The following is a 24,348-nucleotide window of genomic DNA, read 5'->3' on the forward strand; positions in this document are numbered from 1 at the left end:
CAATAGTTATCATCATAAACCCACATGTCAGAGGCACTATCTACAGCAGAGCTAGTGAAAGACTAATAATATATTGATCAGCTGTGTGCTTTGACCTTCAAAATTAGTGATATTTAAAGTCAACTGGAAGTAAGTGAAACTGGAGAGTTTATTTAGATTTTCCCTCAGTTACAAATTGTGTCTCAAGAAAGCTATTGCTAAAAAACGCACCACAACCAAAATAATATAACCAGGGCTACATGGTGCTCTTGATCTTTGTGTCTCCTAAGTCTCCATATTTTGGATACTTTACCATCTCCTTTCTCCCCCTCCTCATGTTTTATGTTATTATGTTGAAGAGTCTCAATTTGTTGAATATCTTATAGTCTTAATTATTCTGAATGCTTCCTTGTAGAGTTATGTAACCTGTTTCCTGTTTCAGTCACATATTAAAATGAGGTGGGAGAGTTCAACACAAAATTTTACTGAGATTGTGATCTTAACAGAGTATGTGGTTATCAAATTGCATTTATTCATGAAAGTATCTATAAAAGTACTATTTGGACATTTTTCAAATTATGAAATGTCTGTAATTTTTTTCTTTTTTTTGTTTGAGGTTTAATTGTTTGAATTATAGGAAATGATACCTTAACAGTAGTAGGAAGCCAGTGAAGAACATTGAGGGAGAAAATAATATCAGGTTTATTCTTTCAAAGGATTGTGCTAACTGTTACATGGAGGTAGGATTGGAGTCAATCACATGTCTGTGGTGGGAGAATAATTAAGATTAAGTAGTTAAGGTGAAATAAGGTAGCAATTTGGATTGGGATGGTGGGTTTAGAATTAGAACTGGACTATTTCTAAAGGAGATAAAATTGATGGGACTTGTTAATTGTAAGAATTGAAGTGTCAAGGTTGACTTTCAGGTTTATGACTTTTGCAGCTGTATGAGTTGATAGCAGTAACTCAGAGTAGTAACTATTGGGGAGGGAAATCTCAGTATGTAGGGGAATCTGACAAGTTTCTACTGGATATGTTAAGTTTGAGATGGCTTTGAAACAGCAAAATGGATTGTGTCTAGTATCTATTGACATGAGAGACCCAGAACTGTTGGAGAGGTTTGATATATGTATATATAAACATTAGTCATCAGTTTATAGTAGCTAATATTGAATCTTGAGTAACTCCAATATTTAATAGGCAAATGAGAATAAGTAAGCAAAAGAGACTGGTAAGAGAAGTATAAGGGAAACCAGGAGAAATTGATGTCACAGAATCTGAAGAGACAGAGTATTTCAAAAGGAAAGTATTTCAAAAGTATTTCAAAAGGAAAAGTACCACATCTTGCTTCAAGAGATTAAATATGCACTTTGAAACTATTTATTTTCATAGCTTATTAGTCATGTCTGTGGTTGTATATGTGATTTTGTATCCTGGCTTTGCTTTACTTAATTTATCAGTAATGTGTATCTATTTGCTCATTGTATTCTTTTTTTTTTTTTTTGTATCAGGAATTGAACGCAGGGGTACTTGACCACTGAGCCACATCCCCAGCCCTATTTTGTATTTTGTTTAGAGACAGGGTCTCACTGAGTTGCTTAGTGCCTCGCTTTTGTTGAGGCTGGCTTTGAACTCAGGATCCTTCTGCCTCATCTCCCAAGCTGCTGGGATTACAGGCATGCACCATTTGCATTTTTTAATGATATTTTCAGTCAGATGCAGCTACATGAGAAAGCAGAGAGGCTCAGAGGAAGAAAAAACAACAGAGTTTATATATTCACAGGTCTTAGAGACAGAAGGCTCTGCAGGTTATGCAGAGCCACATGAGAAGACACCAGAGTGTTCAAGAAGCGGAAGACAGAAACAAGGGGAAAGCATTAGAAAGGAAAGACTAGGCAGGGTGAATAGGAGTGGCTAGCTAGAATAATTTTCCTAAGGCATGGATCACACAGAGGAGGTTTGACTCTGGATTGGTTAGATCAAAGGCATCTTCAAGTGTGCTTTTTGTTGTCTCTTAAGAATTGGCTAGCTCAGGGAGGGGCAGTCTTTCCCTAGTTAGAAGACTTTTTGAAAGATATTGAAACATCACAATACATATACAGAAAATAAGTGTACATACAATACATTCATAATCTTTAGTCCATTGGATGTAAAGTTAACTTAAAATTTCCCTGTTAACCACTAAGTTATTTCCAGGTTTATGCTGTTATAAATAAATATCTTTGTACATGTGGTTTTGCAGGGGTATATTTTAGGTGATTTCTTAGACTGGTTAACATTCCAGAAGTTTAGTGTTATTTTATCAGAGCATTAGGATATATCTTTATGGTCTTTAAAGTCATTTAGCAAAATGACCTACTTTTGAAGCAAAGGTCATCAGCATATTTTTAAATTTTTAAATTATTTTTACAAATTGACATTAATTATGATAACAGATGTGTAAAGAGGAAAGTAAATATTACTCAAGTTATTAAAATCCAACTGTTAGTATTTTTAGAAAATATTCTTTCACATATCTTTTTCAATATAAATTTAAATAGACTTTTTTAATTGGATTCTTTATTATTGCTTGCTATGGACTATTTTATGATAATAAAAATAAATCTAGGTTATCATTTTTAAAGGATATATGTTTATTTTATCATTTAAGCTTCAAAGAGTATGTATATTAAGGTTAAGCTCTTTAAATCCCTTGATGTGCTATTGCTGGATGAGAGCAAATATGCATACTTAAATTTTTTGAGGGGGTGGTAACTGGGGATTGAATCCAGGAGCACTTTAGCACTGAGCTATATCCCCAGACCTTTCTGTTTTTTATTTTCCCGACAGGCTCTCACTGTGTTGCTTATAGCCACAAATAAATTGCTGAGGCTGCTTTGAACTTGCAATCCTCTTGCCTCAGCCTCCCAGATCACTGGGATTCAGCACTTGCCCTTGTACGAAGTACATACTTAAAATTTCAAGTGCACATTGCCAAATTCTGTAGCCTATGGCGATTTTAAGAGATTTTTATTAAAAATTATTTTTTCTTTTGTTAATTTTTTGGAAAATTTTGGTAGTTAATTCCAGACATCTAAAACTGCTGCGCCTTTCTGTTTATGTTTAGCTTTTGCCTATGATGACAGAGCAGCTACAGTGGATGCCATTTGTGAATGCCAAACTTCATGAGCCTTTTGTAAAATTTATATATTGGTCCCTACGGCAGCTTGATGGAGGAACACAGGTAAATGACTATAGGAACTTATTTTCAGGTAATACTTAAATTAGTTTTAATTCCCTTGATTTTGCTTATATATATATATATATATATATAAAATCTTCTGTATTTATAAAATGTCTTGCAGAGATTTTGATAAGAATAGCATTAAACTTATATATCAAATTGAGAATTGACTTTTTATTGTGTTTCATCTTCCAATTTATGAACACAGATTGTCTCTTCGCTTATTTAGAACTTTGATTTCTTTCATTGGTGCTGTAGTTTTCTGCACAGAATTCCTCTGTATGAGTTTTCAACTGAGTATTTAATTTTAATGTGATTTTAATTAGCATCCTTTTAAATTTTGATGTCCATATGTTTGTCAATAGCATATAAAAATATAATTGATTTTTTTTGTTTATTTTGTGTCCTGGGACTTTGACCTTAGTAGTTTAGGAATTTCTTAAAAGACTCCTTGGAATTTTCTACATAGATAGTCATGTTATCTCAAATATAAACACAGTAGCTTTTGTTTTTGTTTTCCTTTTTAATATGTATACCTTTAGTTTCTTTTTGTGGTTTATTGCATTAACTAGAATTTCTAATACTATACTGATTGTACATGGTGGTGAGAGCAAATATCTTTGCCTTGTTCTCCACCTTAGGGGGCACCATTTAGTCTGTTACCATTAAGTAAACATTAACATAGAATTTTTGTAGATGACTTTTTTCAATTTGAGTTAATTCCCCTCGATTCCTATTTTTCAGAGGTTTTATTATGAATGGGTTTATTATTGAATTTTTTCAAATGAATTTTTTGTATTGATTGGTAAGGTCATTTAATGTTTTTCATCTTTAACTGGTTAATATGGTAGATTACATAAATTTTTAAGCATTGAATCAGCTGTGCATCCCTGACATAAAGCCCATTTGGTTGTGATGTTTAATTCTTGCTTATTGATGAATTCTGTATGCTAGTATTTTGTTAAGGAGTCTTCATTTACATTCATGAGGAATATTGGTGTGTGGTTTTCTTTGTTTTGAGCTTTGGTTTTGTATTAGGGTAATGTTAGGTTTATAAAAATGGTAATTGTCTCATCTGGAAGAATTTTGTAGAGTTAGTGTTAATTCTTTAAATATTGGGTAGACTTCTGCAAGTGAACTGTTTGGACCTAGAGATTTCTTTTAGGGGGCGGTTTAAATTTTGAATTTATTTTTCTTAATAGTTACAAGACTATTCTAATTATATATTTATAATTATATAATTCATATTGGTGACTTGTAGTTTGTGCTTTTTGAGGAACTGAACCATTTTATCTACATAAATTTATTTGTGTAGAGTTTATCACAGTATTATCTTTTTGAAATCTGCAGAGTCTATAGTGATAGCCCTACTTTATTCCAGATATGGAAATTTGGGTTTTCTTTTCTTTTTTTTTTTTTTTTCTAGAAGTTTGTCTTTTTCATTGTTCTTTCAGAGGATTATCTCTTTGTTTTGTTGATTTTTCTGTCATTTTTTTGTTTTCAATTTTGATTTCTTCTTGCTATCTATTATTTTCTTGCTTTTCCTTGCTTTGAGTTTATTATGCTCTCCCTTTTCTAGGTTACTGAAGTGAAAACTTATTGATTCAAGACTTTTCCGCTTTTAATATATACATTTATTAATTTAGTGCTATTTTTCCATCCATTCTGCTTTAATCATGTCCTATAGATTTTGATATGTTTTATTTTCATATCATGACCCATGAATTATTTAGTCTGTTATAGGTCTTTTCTTCGGGTTTGGTTGTTTTGTTGATATTTGTAAGTTGTTTTATATCCTTGTTGATATTTTATCTAGTTCTATCAATTGTTAAGAGGTAATGTTGAATATCTCAAAATGTATAAATGCATTCTATTGTCATGTGCAACTAATTAGAACAAATAAAATTTTTAAAAATTAAAAAAAGAAGTCTTTAGCTTTAGTAGTAAATTTGTGTTCCTTCTCTTATTTCTATCCATCTTTATCTCACATAGTATATCTCTGTTGCTCAGTCCAAATACATTTAGGATTGTTTTGTCTTCTTGATAGATTGACCCTTTTATTGGTATATAAAGTCCTTTTTTGGTCATTTTCTTTGCTCATGAAATCACTTTAACTGATATTAATATGGCCATTTCTGCTTTCCTTTGATTCATATTCTCATGGTATATCTCTTTCTGTTTTGTTTTTTTTTTTACTTTTGACCTGCTTATATTCTTACATTTGAAATGAGTTTTTGTAGGCAGCATAGGACTGGGTTATGTTTGTAAATCAGTTTTGTCAATCTTTGTGTTTTATTTGGTATTTAATTTGTACATGGTAGGGCTTAAACTGTCATCTTATTTCTTGTTTTTATCTGTTTTTCATTTTTTTGGTTTCTTTTCCTAATGTCTTATGGGTTACTCAAACAATTTTTAGAATTCCATTTTCATTTAGGGTCTCTCTCTCTCTCTCTCTCTCTCTCTCTCTTTTTTTTTTTTTTTTTTTTTTTTTTTTTTGTGGTGCTGGGGATTGAACCCAGGGCCTTGTGCATGTGAGGCAAGCACTCTACCAACTGAGCTGTGTCCCCAGCCCCCAAGGGGTATATCACTTTATCTTTTTTAGTAGTTCTTGGTATTATATTATATATGAATCACTTATTAGTCTAACTGGTACCATGATTTTACCAGTTTCGAGTGAAATAGATATGACATCTCTTAACCTCCCTCATTTTATAATATAATCATGCTAAATATTTCTTCTGTATCTGGTCACAGTGGCCTATGCCTGTAATCCCAGCATGGATTTGAGAGATTGAGGCAGAAGGATCTTGAGTTCAAATGCAACCTCAGCAACTTAGTGAGGCCCTAAGCAACTTAGCAAGACCCTGTCTCTAATAAAATATAAAAGAAAAGACTGGAGGATGTGGCTAGGTGGTTAAGTACCCCTGGCCTGGTACAAAAAAAGAACTGCATGAGATAATGTTATTGTTTTTGCTTCACCCATCATACAGTTTATAAACTCAAGAAGAGAATAAAAGTCTACTGTATATTTTTGTTTTTTGTGTTCTTCTTCCTGATGTTCTTTTAGCCTTTTCTTTCTGTTTAAAAGAACTTTATTTTTTTAGAGTGGATCTGCTGATGACAGATCCTCCTGTTTTCTTCATTTTGACATCCTGATTTTTCTTTCATTTCTGAAGGATATTTGCACTGGGAATTGGATTTTGAGTGAGAGGCTTTTATTTTTCTCTCCCAACCTTTGGCTTTTTGGAATTGTTCCAGTTCCTTCTCACCTCCACGGTTTCTGATAATAAATCTATTGTCATTTGAGTTATTTTCCCCGTACATGTAATATAGAGTATCGTTTCTCTTTCTCCTTTTTTTTTTTTTTTTTGGTAGTTTTTATAAGTTTGATAACGATAGGTCTTAGTGTTGATCTCTTTGGATTTATCCTGTTTGGGATTTGTTCAGCTTCTTTAATCTCTACGTGTAATTTTTGCCGTGTCTGGGAAGTTTTTAGCTATTGTTTCTCAAGTATTTTTTTAGCTACCTGATTTTTTTTTTTCCTTTGAGGACTCTATGACATGACTATTAAATTTCTTGTTATACTCTTTTTTTTTTTTTTTTTTTTTTGGGGGTGCTGGGGATGGAACCCAGGGCCTTGTGCTTACAAGGCAAGCACTCTACAGACTGAGCTATCTCCCTATCCCCTCTTGTTATACTCTTAATTCCTCAACATCCTATTTGTTTGTTTTTCAGTTTAGTATGGTTGTTCAGATTAACTGTTTTCTGTTTTTTTACTTTCTGGTTAACTAATTCTTTCTCTGTCCCCTCCATTCTGCTACCCAGGCTATTCTCTAAATTTTTATTGTGTTTATTGTATTTCCAGTTCTAAAATTTCCACTTGGTTTTTCTTCTGTATTTTCTTTGGTAAGACTTTTCAGTTCTTCAATGAGATTTTCTAAAAGTGTTTATAAATGCTCATTTTATCACAGCTGTGTTAAATTTTTAGTTGGGTAATTGTAATATTTTGTCATATATTGGGATTGACAGCTATTGATTCTCTTTTTTCATTTACTTTTGAGGCTTTCCTTATTTTTGGTGTGGTAAGTGTACATTTTTGGCTAGTATTAGTTGCAGATATTGCTGAAACCTTAGCAATAATTTAAAAAAATAAAATCTTTGTGGTTTTTTTACTTTTTTTCAATTAAAGAGAAACAGTGTCCACACACATATTTGAAAAGTAAAGAACAATTCATTTTCCTATTATAAAAGTAGTATAAAGCATTAGAGATTGTTTTTTAAACAAAAATAAGTAGAATTCCTTGATCTTGTCATTTTAGCATAATTACTGTAATAATCTTCAAATATTTAATTTTAAATTGAGGTTTTAAATCTCATGTATTACTTTTTCCTAATGATATTATACACTTATTAGCAATGTATTTGAATTAGATTACACTGCTTGTGCCACCCAGTCATTTGGCATTTGATACTCACAAAATCTCAGTATATCTGTTTCTAATTTAAAAGCTGAAGCTTGTTGTATGCATTGCAGGATCAATATTGAATAGGGAACCAATTGTTCACAAATCCCCATTCAGAGGCAGGTAACTCTTGTAAACTCAGTGACATGGGATTGAAGAATTAGAATCATAAACAAATGAAATTTTAAGTTATTTCTAAGTCTGGCTTAGCAAAGCATATTCTCTACAGCAGACTGAAATGGTTTTCTTTCATTTGATTCTTGGTGAATATATGGAATACCACTAGATTCTGTTATTTTAGAGGTAGTTTGTTCTATGCCATTATTCCTATTTTGCCTGTTTTCTTGTTTGTTTGTTCTCCATGAGAATTTTCTATGATTCTAACCTAGTATTTTATTCTTTTGAAATTGTTCAGTTTTCAGAAGCACTGAGGACATTTATAGTCATATTAAATTGAAAACAGTGAGACTCTAGATGGTCATTTCCTAACCAAATACAGTAAGATACACTTGAGAAACTGGTAGTCAGTGATGGTAGGGCAATGACGAACAGAGAGCAGGCAGTCTACCTCTCTTCCTTTGATGATATTCCAGAAATATAGCTTGATCTTATGTTTTTACATGTTTTAGAAAAATACACATACTTAATTAAGATTCTTTTCAGTTGATTGTAACCTTCCAGTCTTGCATATTTTTGTTTCATTTTTTTAATTAACAAGAAATTAATTTACTTTTAGTTCATTTATTTGATCACAGTATTTAAAATAAATGTTTTCTGAGCATGAGCAAATACACTAAGATGGTACATATTTTTAACAGCATTCAACTATGACATCAACATTGAGAAGACTGGGTGAAGATATATTTAAAGGAGTAGTAATTAAAGGAATTCAGGATAATTCTTCAGAACATTCTGTGGAAAATAAACCAAAGACAGCTGCTTTCTTTAAGAACTCCAATTTGCCATTGAGATTTTTGTCAACCTTAATTGTTCTCAAAACAGTCACTCAAGGTAAGCTTTCAAGCATGCTTACAGAATAATTTTTAGTAACTAGGAGAGATAACCACATAATAAAGCAATTATTTTATAATCAAATATGTTTTAAATTTTCAGCATGAGATTTTTGTCTTATTTCATAATGGTGGCACATTATTTAAAATCAATTTTTACTTGCTGAATTTGAGAGAACAAAGTCTTTTGTATTGTTGCTTCCTCCGAGAAGTCTGTGTTGATTCTCCTAGATCATGTTCTAATAGCACCCTTCACTTACAATTGTTGGCTTATTTGCCACATAAATTGGAATTGCTAGTTAATTTATTATTTTCTGCTAGACAGCCAAGTTGGCAAACTATAACTTATAGAGCATATCGGGTCCACCATCTGTTTTGTTAATAAAATTTTCTCACACAGCCATGCTTGTTCATTATATCTTGTCTATGACTCTTTTTGCCTTTGAACAGCAGAGCTGAGCAGTTGGCAACAGAGACTGTATAGCCTCTGAAATTTATAAAATTATTACCAGGCCCTATACCAAAAAAGCTTATCAGTCCTGCACTAGTTAGCTTACTGAGGATAAAAACTTATTTTGTTTATCCACCGATGCCTAGCATGGTGCTTGGTACATAAGAATGAATTTATTGATATGTAAAGAAATGAATCAATTAAAAATAATGCTACGTGCACAAGACCTGGGCTCAGTCCCCAGCATTGCAAAGGAAAGAAGAAATGAAGGGAGGGAGGGGACAAAAGGGAGGGAAAGAAGGAAATGCGTCAACCAAAGATGACCATAATTTTTTCCCTCCAGTACTAGAGATTGAACCCAGGTGTGTTCTACTACTGAAGCACATCCCAACCCTTTTTATTTTTTATTTCAAGATAGTGTCTCACTAAGTTGCCAGCTTGGCCTCAGAATTTGTGATTCTCCTGTCTCAGCCTCCTCAGTTGCTGGGATTTACAGGTGTGCAGCTTAATTATATGTATTGTCAACTTAATTGATATACTTTAAATTATTACCTGTAACCAGTTATCATTCTGAATCATTAAATATGAGAATTTTTGTTAGAGTCATGCCACCGTAGTCAAGCAATAAATATATTAGTTTTGTATCTATTGTGTTTGCTAAATTATATGACTCAGAATGGTGGTTTCTTTAAATGGGCAATGACAGTAATTTAATTTGGCTACTTTCTCTGAAGTACGTTCTGTATAGTTACTCCCAGTGGTAAGGGAACTAATAAAAAAAACAAAAAGTCATAATTCTGCCTTCTTAGTTATTTTTGCTTGGTTTCTGTTATTAAAATTATAATAGACTGGTAACTGTTTGGAAAGATCATTTATGAGCCAGGCATGGTAGCTCATGCCTGTAATCCCAGCAACTCAGGAGGCTGAGGCAAGAGGATCACAAATTCGAGGCAGTCTTAGCAACTTAACAAGACCCTCAGTAACTTAGGAAAACCCTGTCTCAAAATTAAAAAGGCATGGGCACACTCAGTGGTAAAGTGTCCTGAGTACAATCCCTAGTATCAAAAATAGAAAAAGAGAAGAAAGGCACAATTAGCCCAAAGTAAAGTTTACTGCAGGTCTATTTCAAGGACTTACGTGTTTACACACACACATAGATGAATAGTTTTATCAGACCATAGCCACATATTTAAAAATGTACATATTCATCAGAGATCCAATAAGATTGATACCGTAAATTCAGTGCCACATAATATAAGAAAAAATTTTAACCATTAATCATTTAATTAGAAAAATTCAAAATTATATATCAACATTTAACATAGCTTGATAGAATGTCATGTTCATTCTTGATAACTCTGTAAAAAAGCAAAAATACAGTAAGGAATATTTATTTAAAATGGGGAAATAACAGAAGGGAATTATGTGCTCTTTGTCACCATTTTTGTTCAGTACATTATTGGACATGCTGATCATCTTTACAGAGCCATGAAGTATGACTATTAGTTTTCTAGAGAAAAACTAGTAGAGAAAACTATTAATTCAAGGATGCTCATGTATAAAGCCTAAAACAACCAATAAAAGAGCCAGTGAGGGGCTGGGGTTGTGGCTGAGGCTGGGGTTGTGGCTCAGTGGTAGAGCACTTGCCTAGTATATGTGAGGCACTGGGTTTGATTCTCAGCACCACAAATAAATAAATGAATAAAATAAAGGTCCATCAAAATCTTAAAAAATATACATCTAAAAAAAGAGCCAATAAAAGGAGGTATAGCTAAAATGCCAACAAAGGAGATAATAAACACCTTAATTAAATGACTACTAAGGTTGTCTGATTGGATGACCAAGTAACTTTCAGAGTGAAGACTGTTATTGGAGATGAGGGTCATGTCATAGTGATTAAGTGGTCTTATCATCAAGAAACATCATAATCCTTTATGTACAAATAACACCAAGCAAAAACTGATAGAACCAAAAGAACAAACAGTTGTTTTTTAATTTTGAGACAAGGTTTACTAAGTTTCCCAGACTGACTTTGAATTTACAATCCTCCTACCTCAGTCTCCTGAGTCACTGGGATCATAGGCATGTGCCTCCACACGCAGCTATATTAAATTCTAGCTTTATGGTAGCTATCTATTATCAATATCAATAGACTTCATTACTGTTTATATTTGACTTTTAAGAGTTGAATTAAGGTATGTTAGACCACATTATCCTGTCTATGGCTATATAAACAACCAAACACTTATGGGACTTACAAAAACCTTTTATTTACTAGCTCACAATTTTTTGGATTGGTAATTTGGAATGGACTCCAAGGACAGGTTTTTCTGGGCTGGGCTCCCTGTTCTTGGTTGGCCTTTCTCCCATCGGGCTTATTCACACGTGGCAGAAAAGTTGGTGTTGCAAGAGCTCTCAAGGCTAGGATCCTGGACATACAGCATCATTTCTTCTGCACCTTGTGAAGAGCATAGAATTAACCTAGGGTCAGAGCTGGGCAGTGGAGCTCATCTGTAGATGGCAATTGTGGCAGAGTTTCTAATTGCTTTTTTTTTTTTTTTAATTGTAAACAAATGGGATACATGTTGTTTCTCTGTTTATACATGGAATCAAGGCATAACATTTGTGTAATCATAAATTTACATAGGGCAATGTTGTTTCATTCATTCTGTTATTTTTTTCCGTTCCCCCCACCCCTCCCACCCCTCTTTTCCCTCCTTACATTCCTTCCTTCCTCCATTCTTACCACCCTCCTTATCCCTAACCCTAAACCTAACCCTAACCCTAACGCTAACCCCTCCCACCCCCATTATATGTCCTCATCCGCTTATCAGCGAGATCATTCATCCTTTAGTTTTTTGAGATTGGCTTATCTCACTTAGCATGATATTCTCCAATTTCATCCATTTGCCTGCAAATGCCATAATTTTATCATTCTTCATGGGGGAGTAATATTCCATTGTATATATATGCCACAGTTTCTTTATCCATTCATCAACTGAAGGGCATCTAGGTTGGTTCCACAATCTGGCTATGGTGAATTGAGCAGCTATGAACATTGATGTGGCTGTATCTCTGTAGTATGCTGATTTTAAGTCCTTTGGGTGTAGGCCAAAGAGTGGGATAGCTGGGTCAAATGGTGGTTCCATTGCAGCTTACTGAGGAATCTCCATACTGCTTTCCAGAGTGGCTGCACTAATTTGCAACCCCACCAGCAATGTATGAGTGCACCTTTTTCTCCACATCCTCGCCAACACCTATTGTTGCTTGTGTTCTTGATAATCGCCATTCTAATTGGGGTGAGATGGAATCTTAGTGTAGTTTTGATTTGCATTTCTCTTATTACTAGAGATGTTGAACATTTTTCCATATATCTGTTGATTGCTTGTACATCTTCTTCTGTGAAGTGTCTGTTCATTTCCTTAGCCCATTTGTTGATTGGATTATTTGTATTCTTGGTGTAGAGTTTTTTGAGTTCTTTATAGATTCTGGAAATTAGTGCTCTATCTGAAGTATGAGTGGCAAAGATATTCTCCTACTCTGCAGGCTCTCTCTTCACATTACTGATAGTTTCCTTTGCTGAGAGAAAGCTTTTTAGTTTGAATCTGTCCCAGTTGTTGATTCTTGCTTTTATTTCTTGTGCTATGGGAGTCCTGTTAAGGAAGTCTGATCCTAAGCCAACAAGTTGAAAATTTGAATCTACTTTTTCTTCTATAAGATGCAGGGTCTCTGGTCTGATTCCGAGGTCCTTGATCCATTTTGAGTTGATTTTTGTGCAGGGTGAGAGATAGGGGTTTCATTTCATTCTGTTGCATATGGATTTCCAGTTTTCCCAGCACCATTTGTTGAAGAGGCTATCTTTTCTCCATTGCATATTTTTGGCACCTTTGTCTAGTATGAGAAAATTGTATTTATTTGGGTTTGTGTCCATGTCCTCTATTCTGTACCATTGATCTACCTGTCTGTTTTGGTACCAATACCATGATGTTTTTGTTACTATTACTTTGTAATAGAGTTGAAGATTTGGTATTGCGATACCCCCTGCTTCGCTCTTTCTACTGAGGATTGCTTTAGCTATTCTGGGTTTTTTATTCTTCCAGATGAATTTCATAATTGCTTGCTCTATTTCTGTAAGGTACATCATTGGGATTTTAATTGGAATTGCATTGAATCTGTATAGCACTTTAGGTAGTATGGCCATTTTGACAATATTAATTCTTCCTATCCAAGAACACGGAAGATCTTTCCATCTTCTAAGGTGTTCTTTAATTTCTTTCTTTAGTGTTCTGTAGTTCTCATTGTAGAGGTCTTTCACCTCTTTTGTGAGATTGATTCCCAAGTATTTTATTTTTTTCGAGGCTATTGTGAATGAGGTAGTTTTCCTAATTTCTCTTTCTGAAGATTCATCACTTATGTATAAAAATGCATTGGATTAATGAGCATTGATCTTGTAACCTGCTACTTTACTGAATTCACTTATGAGTTCGAAGAGTTTTCTGGTGAATTTCCAGGTTCCTCTAAATTTATAATGATGACATCAGCGAACAGGGATAGTTTGAGTTCTTCTTTTCCAATTCCTATCCCTTTAATTTCTTTGGTTTGTCTAATTGCTCTGGCTAGAGTCTAAAGGATGATATTGAATAGAAGTGGTGAAAGAGGGCATCCATGCCTTGTTCCAGTTTTTAGGGGGAATGCTTTCAGTTTTTCACCATTTAGAATGATATTGGCTATGGGCTTAGCGTAGATGGCCTTTACAATGTTAAGGAATGTTCCTACTACCCCAATTTTTCCTAGTGTTTTGAGCATGAAGGGATGCTTTATTTTATCGAATGCTTTTTCTGCATCTATTGAAATAATCATGTGATTCTTAACTTTAAGTCTGTTGATATGGTGAATGACATTTATTGATTTCCGTATGTTGAACCAACCTTGCATCCCTGGGATAAAACCCACTTGATCGTGGTGCACTATCTTTTTAATATATTTTTGTATGTGATTTGCTAAAATTTTGTTGAGAATTTTTGCGTCGATGTTCATTAAGGATGTTGGTCTGAAATTTTCTTTCCTCGATGTGTCTCTGTCTGGTTTAGGTATCAGGGTGATATTGGCTTCATAGAATGAGTTTGGGAGGGTTCCCTCCTCTTCTGTTTCATGGAATACTTTGAAGTATTGGAATGAGCTCTTCTTTAAAGGTTTTATAGAACTCGGCTGAGAACCCATGTGGTCCCGGACTTTTCTTTGTTGGTAGGCTCTTGATGACCTCTTCTATTTCATTGCTTGAAATTGATTTATTTAAGTTGTGTATGTCCTCCTTGTTCAGTTTAGGTAATTCATATGTTTCTAGAAACTTGTTGATGTCTTCGAGGTTTTCTGTTTTGTTGGAGTATAGATTTTCAAAATAGCTTCTAATTATGTTTTGTATTTCACTCGTGTCTGTTGTGATATTTCTTTGTTCATTCTGAATTTTAGTAATTTGGGTTTGCTCCCTCTTTCTTTTTGTTAGTGTGGCTAAGGGTTTATCAATTTTGTTTATTTTTTCAAAGAACCAACTATTTATTTTGTTAATTTTTCCAATTGTTTCTTTTGTTTCAATTTCGTTGATTTCGGCTCTGAGTTTAACTATTTCCTGTCTTCTACTACTTTTGGTGTTGGTCTGCTGTTCTTTTTCTAGGGCTTTGAGCTGTAGTGTTAAGTTGTTTATTTGTTGATTTCTACTTCTTTTGTTGAATGTGCCCCATGAAATAAATCTTCCTCTTAAGTACTGCTTTCATAGTGTCCCAGAGATTTTGATATGATGTCTTTCTTCTCGTTTACTTCTAAGAATTTTTTTATTTCCCTTCTGATGTCTTCTGTTATCCATTCATCATTTAATAGTGTATTATTTAATCTCCAGGTATTGGAGAAGTTTCTGTTTTTTATTCTGTGATTTATTTCTGATTTCAATCCATTATGATCTGATAGAGTACAAGGTAGTATCTCTATCTTCTTGTATTTGCTAACAGTAGCTTTGTGGCATAAAATATGGTCTATTTTAGAGAAGAATCCATGTGCTGCTGAGAAGAAAGTGTATTCGCTCTTGGTTGGATGGTATATTCTATGTATGTCAGTTAAGTCTAAATTGTTGATTGTGTTATTGAGATCTATGGTTTCTTTATTCAATTTTTGTTTGGAAGATCTATCCAGTGGTGAGAGAGGTGTGTTAAAATCACCTAGTATTATTGTGTTGTGGTCTATTTGATTTCTGGAATTGAGAAGGAATTGTTTGACATACATGGATGAGCCAATGTTTGGGACATAGATATTTATGATTGTTATGTCTTGCTGATTTATGCCTCTCTTAAGCAGTATGTAATGTCCTTCTTTATCCCTTCTGACTAGTTTTGGCTTGAAGTCCACATTATCTGAAATGAGGATGGATACTCCAGCTTTTCTGCTGTGTCCGTGTGCATGGTATGTTTTTTCCCATCCTTTCACCTTTAGTCTATGAGTATCTCTTTCTATGAGATGAGTCTCTTGCAGGCAGCTTATTGTTGGATTTTTCTTTTTAATCCAATCTGCCAGTCTATGTCTTTTGATTGTTGAGTTCAGGCCATTAACATTCAGGGTTATTGTTGTGATATGATTTGTATTCCCAGTCATTTGACTCATTTTTGTTTTTTGACATGATTTGGTTTCTCCTTTATTTGGCTATTCTTTTAGGCTAGTTCCTCCCGTTGCTGATTTGCATCATTGTTTTTCATCTCTTTCTCATGGAATATTTTGCTGAGAATGTTCTGAAATGCCGGCTTTCTTTTTGTAAATTCCTTTAGCTTTTGTTTATCATGGAAGGATCTTATTTCATCGTCAAATCTGAAAGTAAGCTTTGCTGGGTATAAGATTCTTGGTTGGCATCCATTTTCTTTCAGGGCTTGGTAAATGTTGTTCCAGGCCCTTCTAGCTTTTAGAGTCTGGATTGAAAAATCTGCTGATATTCTTATTGGTTTCCCCCTGAATGTAATTTGATTCTTTTCTCTCGCGGCCTTTAAAATTCTCTCTTTATTTTGTATGTTAGGTATTTTCATAATAATGTGCCTTGGTGTGGGTCTGTTGTAATTTTGTATCTTTGGAGTCCTATAAGCCTCTTGCACTTGGTTTTCCATTTCATTCTTCAGATTTGGGAAATTTTCTGATATTATTTCATTGAATAGATTGTTCATTCCTTTGGTTTGTTTCTCTACGCCTTCCTCAATCCCAATAATTCTTAAATTTGGCCTTTTCATGATATCCCATAATTCTTGTAGATTCTGTTCATGATTTCTTACCATCTTCTCTGGTCAACTTTGTTTTCAAGATTACATATTTTGTCTTCATTGTCTGAGGTTCTGTCTTCCAGGTGTTCTATCCTATTGGTTATGCTTTCTATGGAGTTTTTAACTTGGTTTATTGTTTCCTTCATTTCAAGGATTTCTGTTTGGTTTTTTTTCAGTATCTCTAACTCTTTATTGAAATGATCTTTTGTTTCCCGTATTTGGTCTTTTAACTGTTGATTCGTGTGATCATTTAATGCCTGCATTTGCTCTTTCATCACCTCCTTCAATGCCTGCATTTGCTCTTTCATCTCCTCGTTTGCTTCCCTGATTATTTTAATTATATACATTCTGAACTCCCTTTCTGACATTTCTTCTGCTGTGCTGTCATTGAGTTTTATTGATATAGTATCTAGGTTTGTTTGGCACATTTTCTTCCCTTTTTTTCCTCATATTGGTCAGATGTCAGTGGGACTCTGAGATATTGCAGATTTCCTCTATTGGCTTATAGTGTCCCTGTAGATTTCCAGTGTATCAACTCCCAGCCTTCAGTAGCCTGAAGTCTTGGAGGAACTTGATAATGCAGTGCTTCTGAAGAAAGCTGCCCCTAGCCCGCTACTGGTTCCAGGTCTTGGAGCTAGCTCTGTGCAGAAAGGCTCTCACTGGGTGGTCTGCTCCGAGAAGATGGCCGTGAAAGAGCCTGCTGCCGGAGGGAGCAGGGCTGCTTGGGGAAGTCCCTGGCTGCCCTGTTCTGGTCCCTGAAGCTGCCCGTGGGCCGGAGCTCGCCACTAGGTCCGGGACTTGGAGCTGGTTCTGTGCAGGAAGGCTCTCACTGGAGGGCCTGCTCCAAGAACCTGGCCGTGTGGGAGAAGCCCACTGCCGGAGTCTCTAATTGCTTTTTAAAGCTGCCGTATAGACTAAATAAAGGAAAACCTTATCTTGCACTGGTTACGATCAACAGATTGACTTTGGTAAAGAATATAAAGGTAACATTTCAATGATAGGACTTCGTTAAAAGACTCAATAATATAACACATTTAGGAAAATAACTTTTGAAATAGTTATAATTAATATTTTGAAAATATTCTTTTGGAAGATAAATTGGTCTTGTTTTTAGAAACACCTTCACTGTTAAATAAATTCAAATGAGAACATAATTTATCTCTAAAATCATTCTTCTTCTTCTTTTTTTTTTTTTTTTTTTTTGTGGTGCCAGGGATTTGAACCCAAGGCCTTGTGCTTGCAAGGCAAGCACTCTACCAACTGAGCTATATCCCCAGCCCTCTAAAATCATTCTTAAAAAAAGTAGTCAAGTACTATTTTCTACTCATTAAAACTTAAAAGAACAATTTCTTCAGATTGTGAATTTTAAGAAAAATCCCATATAGCATTCAGCCTTTTTAGTAGTCAGATGATATATTAATAAGTGAAGCAATTTGTATTAAATACAGCAGGTGGTGCTGTGATAAAACTTTTGTTTCTTATAGAGTTTATAATTCATGTATACTCTGCTTGTGTAATTGCTAAATATATATTTATGCATATATATTCTAAACAAGGTAAATCTAAACAATCTAGCAACTTTGTTCTATTATTCTTTTATTGCCAGTGTTTATTTTTTTAGCTACGAAATTAAGTGTAGTAATGTTAATGTTCCTTGAACTAAATTCTACCAAAAAGAAAAAGGAGTACACTATAAAGGGATCAGAGGCACAGATCCTTATTTCTCAAAATATTTTAATATATATTTTAATTTCATATGAGTTACTCTAACTTCTCATTCTTAATAACTAGGGTTTAGTTGTTTCCTTAATATTTATGTAAGAAAATCCAACCCAAAACAAAGAAGACAATAAATGTCATTTGGTAATTCTGTTATACTTTCAGTGTATTTCAAGTCATTAAAGTAGAAATCTCAACAGAAAAAATAACTCAGTATTATATGAACAGCATGAACTTTTTAGAATTCCTTTTAATAGAGTTTTGAAAGGAGAATTATAGAAAATTGTTGTTATGAGTAGTGACTTGGGTTTGTTTGTCATAGTGAAGTATAATGATACAAGTGTCTAATACTTTATTTGCATTGATTATAATTAAATTAGTGCTATTCAATCCTGACTTTAAAAGCGTCCCAGGTACCTGTGGAACATCTTTAAGAGAATTCCAGGCAATCTAATTGACAGGTGTCTTTATAGTGCTGGCCTTGGTAAAATCTTGCTGCCATTCGTATGTACAGATATATCAAGAAAAGTAACACACCAGAGCATATCTAAATTTCTGAAGTTGTCTGTCAGTGGTCTAATATCCAAATTTTAGCCAGAGACAGAAATCCTTGTTTAAAATCCATTTGGAAAGTTTGTATAAAATCACATTTTGAAATAACCATTCAGAAAGAAGTAAAGTCATGTTGTTCAAATTTTTTGGAAGCATATTACAGTTTTAATCAAATATGGAAAATAAACTCTCCTCATGATATTTTATATAAATCATGTTTTATTTCTTGATACCAGAAAGAAATAGGTCTTATTTGTTGTTTCAGTACTAAAATATGAAAATTTTAAAGGAAATTTACCCTATCATGATGTAATACCTTTTCTCTCCCTTTCCCATTGAGTTCTAACAAATTAAGAGGAAATTAATCTAAATTTAGCCTGTGATTTCTTGTCATTTAGTTTTTGTTTCTCTTTTGATTTTGTTAAAGTGATGATGCTTTCTTTTTATCTTTCTGATTACCAACTTGACTACTGATATGCAGATGATTTTGCATTGTTTTTCAGCTGATTACCTGGCTCAGGCATTTGATTCTCTCTGTTTGGATTTGAAGACAGATGAAGGGAAAACATTGTTTTTGGAGTATCAAGCAGTTCCAGTAATATTAGGTCATTTGAGAATATCCAGTAAAGGACTCCTATCCAATGTCATTGATAGTTTGCTTCAGATGACAGTAGAATCTAGTAAGTCTTTAAATTTTATAAATGTGAAAAGAATCAAAGTGAAATGTTTTTCTATCCTCCTCTAGTCTGTAACTTCACATATCAGAGTGAAGTAACTTTATATAGCAGACACTTTTATTTTATAATTTAATTTGTATTATAATTTATATAAATCTAATTATAATTTATAATTTAAATTCTTAAAAATAATTTTGACAGTTGTATAATTGAATCAGCAATATCATTAAGAGTTAAAAGCCCTGGGCTGGCGTTGTGTCTCAGTGGTAGAGCACTTGCAAGGCAAGTGTGAGGAGGCACTATGTTTGGTTCTCAGCACCATATAAAAATAAATAAAATAAAGGTATTGTGTCCCTACAACTAAAAATTTAAAAATAAATAAATGTTCATCAACAACAACAAAAAATCTTTAAAAAAACAAAAAATTCCTAACCCTTTGTCCAGATGTTCATTAATAGCAGTTTCTAGTAGTCATTAGTTTATGGGTACACTGCAAAGTTACATATTTGAGCCTCTTTCTCTATTTTCTTTTGTCCTGTTGTCCTAACAGATCCAATCATGTAATCCATGTTTGCTCAGGGGGAGTGAGATTATCAAATATATGTTTAGCTAAAGTGAGAATAATGACAGAGATGTGTACCTGTTCTTGCCTGTTCTTCTTTACCATTTTCTTGGAAGAATTGAGAGCAGTGCAGCAGTACTTTGGCAGTATATGTGGCTAATCTGTTTAACTTGCATTTGTGATATTTTTATGGTCTGTGGGTTTTTTTCTTTGTGGCTTTTATATTTAACACATATTACATGGAAATTCTAAACATAAAGTATTTAATTGGGTATTGCTCTTTGAATTTCACGTAACCTCTTGACGTGTGACAAGTAGCCATTTTGCTTAAATAATTCTTTTTCATTTGTAGTGTTCTAGTTCCTTTACAACACTTCTAAAAATAAAATGTTTATGCCTTCCAGAGGTGGAATCTCAAATTAGAAAGTCATTGTCCCTCCTGGTAGTAAGTGGCGTATGAATTTGATGCTGCTGTGGGTAGCTCCCTAGTGGTTGGGTACAAAGCATGGGTATGCTTCTTACTAGGTGCCTTTGGTGTATGGCTTCACATTTTCAATTCATTTCTATATATAATTCTGCTTTTCTTTGAAGTAGGCCTGGTAGGGAAACTGATGCCTAGAACAATTGGATAACTTCTTCAGGGCAAAGATTTTCTCCCATTCTGTAGGCTCTCTCTTCACATTGTTGTTTCCTTTGCTGAGAAAAAGCTTTAGTTTGAATCTATTCCATTTATTGATTCCTGCTTTTATTTCTTATGCTTTGGGAGTCTTGTTAAGGAAGTCTGGTCCTAAGCCAACATAATGAAAATTTGAACCTACTTTTTCTTCTATTTGGTGCAGGGTCTCTGGTCTAATTCCTAGGACCTTGATCCATTTGAGTTGAGTTTTGTGCAGGGTGAGAGGTAGGGGTTTAGTTTCATTTTGCTGCATATGGATTTCCAGTTGGGCTGTTGTTTTTTAAATTTTGTTTGTCTAGGTTTGAGATTGGAAACTCATTTCACTTTGCATAATTTTCACATACCATTTTATTTAAGGTCATAGAGAAAGAAAAGTTGTGGGAAAAGAAATCTCAGTGGAATTTGTCTGCAGATGGCTGATGTTGTCTAACTAGTGAGCACTGGGCATCAGCTGTGAGTGAGTGTCATGTGGGCAGTGCTCCACCCCTGCCCCCACCAGGAAAAGGTATCAGTGTACTGGAGCTGCAGTAGGTCAGTACAGAAACTGAAGGTTTGGGGAAACCCGTGGAGTAATTTGATAGTAATTTCTCTATTAAGTCATAATAATTAAACATATGAGCTTGTATTTTTTATTTCATTTTTAAATTTTCTAGTAGTTTTTGAATGACATGTTGTGTAAATGCGATATCTGTATTCAATTGAAATGTAATGATCATTCACCACACTAGAAGCAGTAGGCTTTTTTTTTTAATTGTTGATGGACATTTATTTTATTTATTTATATGTGGTGCTGAGAATTGAACCCAGTGCCTCACATATGCTAGGCAAATGCTTTGCCCAGCTCAGCAGAAGGCTTTGAGTTAATCTTATTAGTGGTCCTTCACAGTGATTTTTTTTCTCTTCTCTTGTGTCCCTCTCCCAGATGCATCAGTTCAGTTATGAGAAATGTTATCAACTGTATAGTTGTTGATTTTTGAAAGCTGCTAAAAAGCATTTCTTGGAATATAAATTAAAATTTGCACCTTGATTTATCTAGCTATATATATTATGAGCTTGGAATATAAATTAAAATTTGCACCTTGATTTACCTAGCTATATGTATTATGAGCACTTTTTTTTTCTTCTTAAGGTTGAGGCTTCTGATTTTTGTCTTTTAGTATGGGTGTATATCATGTAATAACTTTGTGGTGTTGCTTTTGAAAAATTACTTTGTGGTTTCTTTTTCTTGTCAGTGTTTGAAAACTATTATTTACTTTTCTAGGTTTAGCTGTATATGAATTTGAGTCATTTTGTTACAAAGAGTACTTTCCTTTTCTTGTCAGTTTTAGTTCAAACAAAGGAGTTTAAGTTGTATGTAGTTTATTCTCTCCTGTGGCCTAGAAATTGCCTTGTCTAGGTAACCATGCTACCCTTAAATGGCAACCACATATTTGAGTTTATTTTGCAGGCTTTTTTAAAAAGTGAAGTTTATTTTTACTATAAAAGTAATAGAAACTTGGAAAACTGCAAATATGCAAAAAATAGTCTTGCTGGGGATTAGGGAGATGTTGGTCAAAAGATACAAAAATTCAGTTAGGAATAAATTCAGTTCTGTTGTATAATGTGAATATAGTAATAACAATGTATTGTGTACTTGAAAATTGCTAAGAGAGTAAATTTTAACTGCTCTCACCACACTGCCCAAAAATGTATGTGACGTATATGTTAGTGGGTTTGATTTATGCAGTCTGGTGATGTAACTCAATGGTAAGAGTATATGTCTAGCTTGTGTGAGGTCCATATCATCGCCAAAGAGGGGCCTTGATTTACCCATTCCATATCATATACATATTCCAAAACATCATGTTGTACAACATAAATAATACAATTTTATTTGCTAATTTTTGAAAATTCCAGAAAAAAAAAAACACTCAAAAATATGCACATTTACTTCTTATGAACTTTGACTTCCTATTTTTTTTGCTACGAATGGTTTTTGTGATGTCGGTTACCTTTCTCTTTCTTTTTTCTTTTTCTTTCTTTTCTTTCACATGGTTGGATCCTAGGGTTTGTTACCAGAGATTTAGGCCATAGGGGTCCTAACTTCAAGGAGTTCCAAAAAATTAGATCTGGCCACTCACTCCAGAAGTCAAATGGGAAAAAGTAATAGAGAAAGACAATTTAATCAGTAAAGCTAAATGAGAAAGACAAGGGTAATCAAAGACCAGCTTGCCTTTGAGGATATTGATATAAGCTTTAGGTTCAAATAGAAGAAGAATTGGGACAGAAAGCAGGAGGTATGCATAATTGGACAGTCTCTGTCAAACTGGTCTGGTTGGTCATTATCTCAGAATTGGTTCTATGAAGCTCAAGAAGTAATCAGCCTTATCATTGGATAATTTGCCTGTTTCTAGAACATTAAGGACAATGACTGAAGACTCTTTGGTACCATTCTGCGGGACTGGAACAGGATGGCACAGAAATTGGCAGATAACTGGCTGTTCACGTTACCTTAGTTCTCTTATTGATCTCCCTAGAAGACTAGGAGATGGGATAGGTTAGGTAAGCTGAGGACTAATCAAACTTGTATTACCAGTTTTTAAACACTCCTTAAGTGAATAGCATGCCTGTTTGCAGAACTGATCCAAAGTTTAAGGTAATAAAAGAGACAATGGAGGCAGATATGCCAAACTTTTTTATTCTGCTTTTAGTTACCCCTGGAGCATCCATGGGCCCAAGTGAAGAGTTTTGCTTTTTTAGCAAAAGCAGCCTGTTAAGTTCTTGTTTCCTATGTACAGTTGCATACTTGGACATTCAGGCAACATTTATTTGTTTAAAATATCAAAATGAAAGAAAATCTTTGGAGATGTTGCAAAGAAATGTTTTTGATTTCTTCTGTTTAAATTCTGTTTGGGAATATAGATAAGAAAAATAAATTTAAAGATGCCAAAGAATCATCAAATATTTTGGACTCTGATGCATGCATTAAATGTGTTTTGTAGATCTAGAATTTATTTCTAAACATATCCTTACTTCTTAGTTGGTGTAACTAACATTTTTCATTGGCAATTAATTTTCCTTGATTTGGGTAACATCATTTCTTCCCTTCTTGCCTTAATATATTCTCCTCCTGTGATCTTTTTATTAAGGAAATTGAAACAAGAATAATCTAATAAAATTATACATATGATATTTCCAACAAAGCACTAATCTAATGCACACTCACCTGTTGCTAGTCATTACAGTTTCTAGTTCATGTACATACAGCCTGTTTTCTCAGTATAAGGTTTTCATGTGAGGAAATTCCCTTATGAGGAAACACAGTAAGAAGATTTTTTTTTTTTTTTTCGGTACTGGGGATTTGAACTCAGGGCCTTGTGCTTGCGAGACAAGCACTCAACCAACTGAGCTATATCCCCAGCCCTAATAAGATTTATTTTAATAACTAAACAATATACTCTATGTTTTTTAAAGTTTTAAAAAAGCTAAGATGGCAGCATATATGGGAACTATACTCTTTTGCTTCCCTGTGGCTCAGAATTGAAGCAGCTGAAGAACAGCTACGCAGTCAGGCAAGTGACTGAGGGAGTTCACTGTTAGAGAGTTGAAGAGACCCAGAAAGTGTGGTCTTTGTCATAGAAGGCAAAAAAGATACATCAGCACTCTGCCTGACGGCAGTGACAATACCAAGGCCTGGCAGGTAGGCATTGTGGGGTATTACACAAAGAAAAAGAGAAAAAGATAGTGGTCATATTTGGCAAAAAACAG

The 24,348-nt window shown here is 33.9% G+C and overlaps 1 protein-coding gene across 8 annotated transcripts in view; it reads left to right on the top strand.

Moving 5' to 3' along the window:
• The window catches only part of CCDC138 (coiled-coil domain containing 138), a gene marked incomplete at its 5' end in the record, with an annotated part of 96,958 nt that overhangs the window by 46,071 nt on the left and 26,539 nt on the right, over nucleotides 1–24,348 (top strand). For 5 of the 8 annotated variants that reach the window (XM_079111165.1, XM_079111166.1, XM_079111167.1 and 2 more), the window contains 3 exons: nucleotides 3,086–3,202; nucleotides 8,484–8,676; nucleotides 19,190–19,366. In XM_079111165.1, coding sequence (XP_078967291.1) covers nucleotides 3,086–3,202; nucleotides 8,484–8,676; nucleotides 19,190–19,366 — 487 coding nt within the window. Of the gene's footprint in view, nucleotides 1–3,085; nucleotides 3,231–8,483; nucleotides 8,677–19,189; nucleotides 19,367–24,348 lie in introns of those variants that run through there. The other 3 variants (XM_079111172.1, XM_079111170.1, XM_079111168.1) reach the window with 3 other exon arrangements.

The sequence above is a fragment of the Sciurus vulgaris genome (genome assembly GCF_902686455.1).
Source record: "Sciurus vulgaris genome assembly, chromosome: 14".
Lineage (NCBI taxonomy): Eukaryota > Metazoa > Chordata > Mammalia > Rodentia > Sciuridae > Sciurus > Sciurus vulgaris.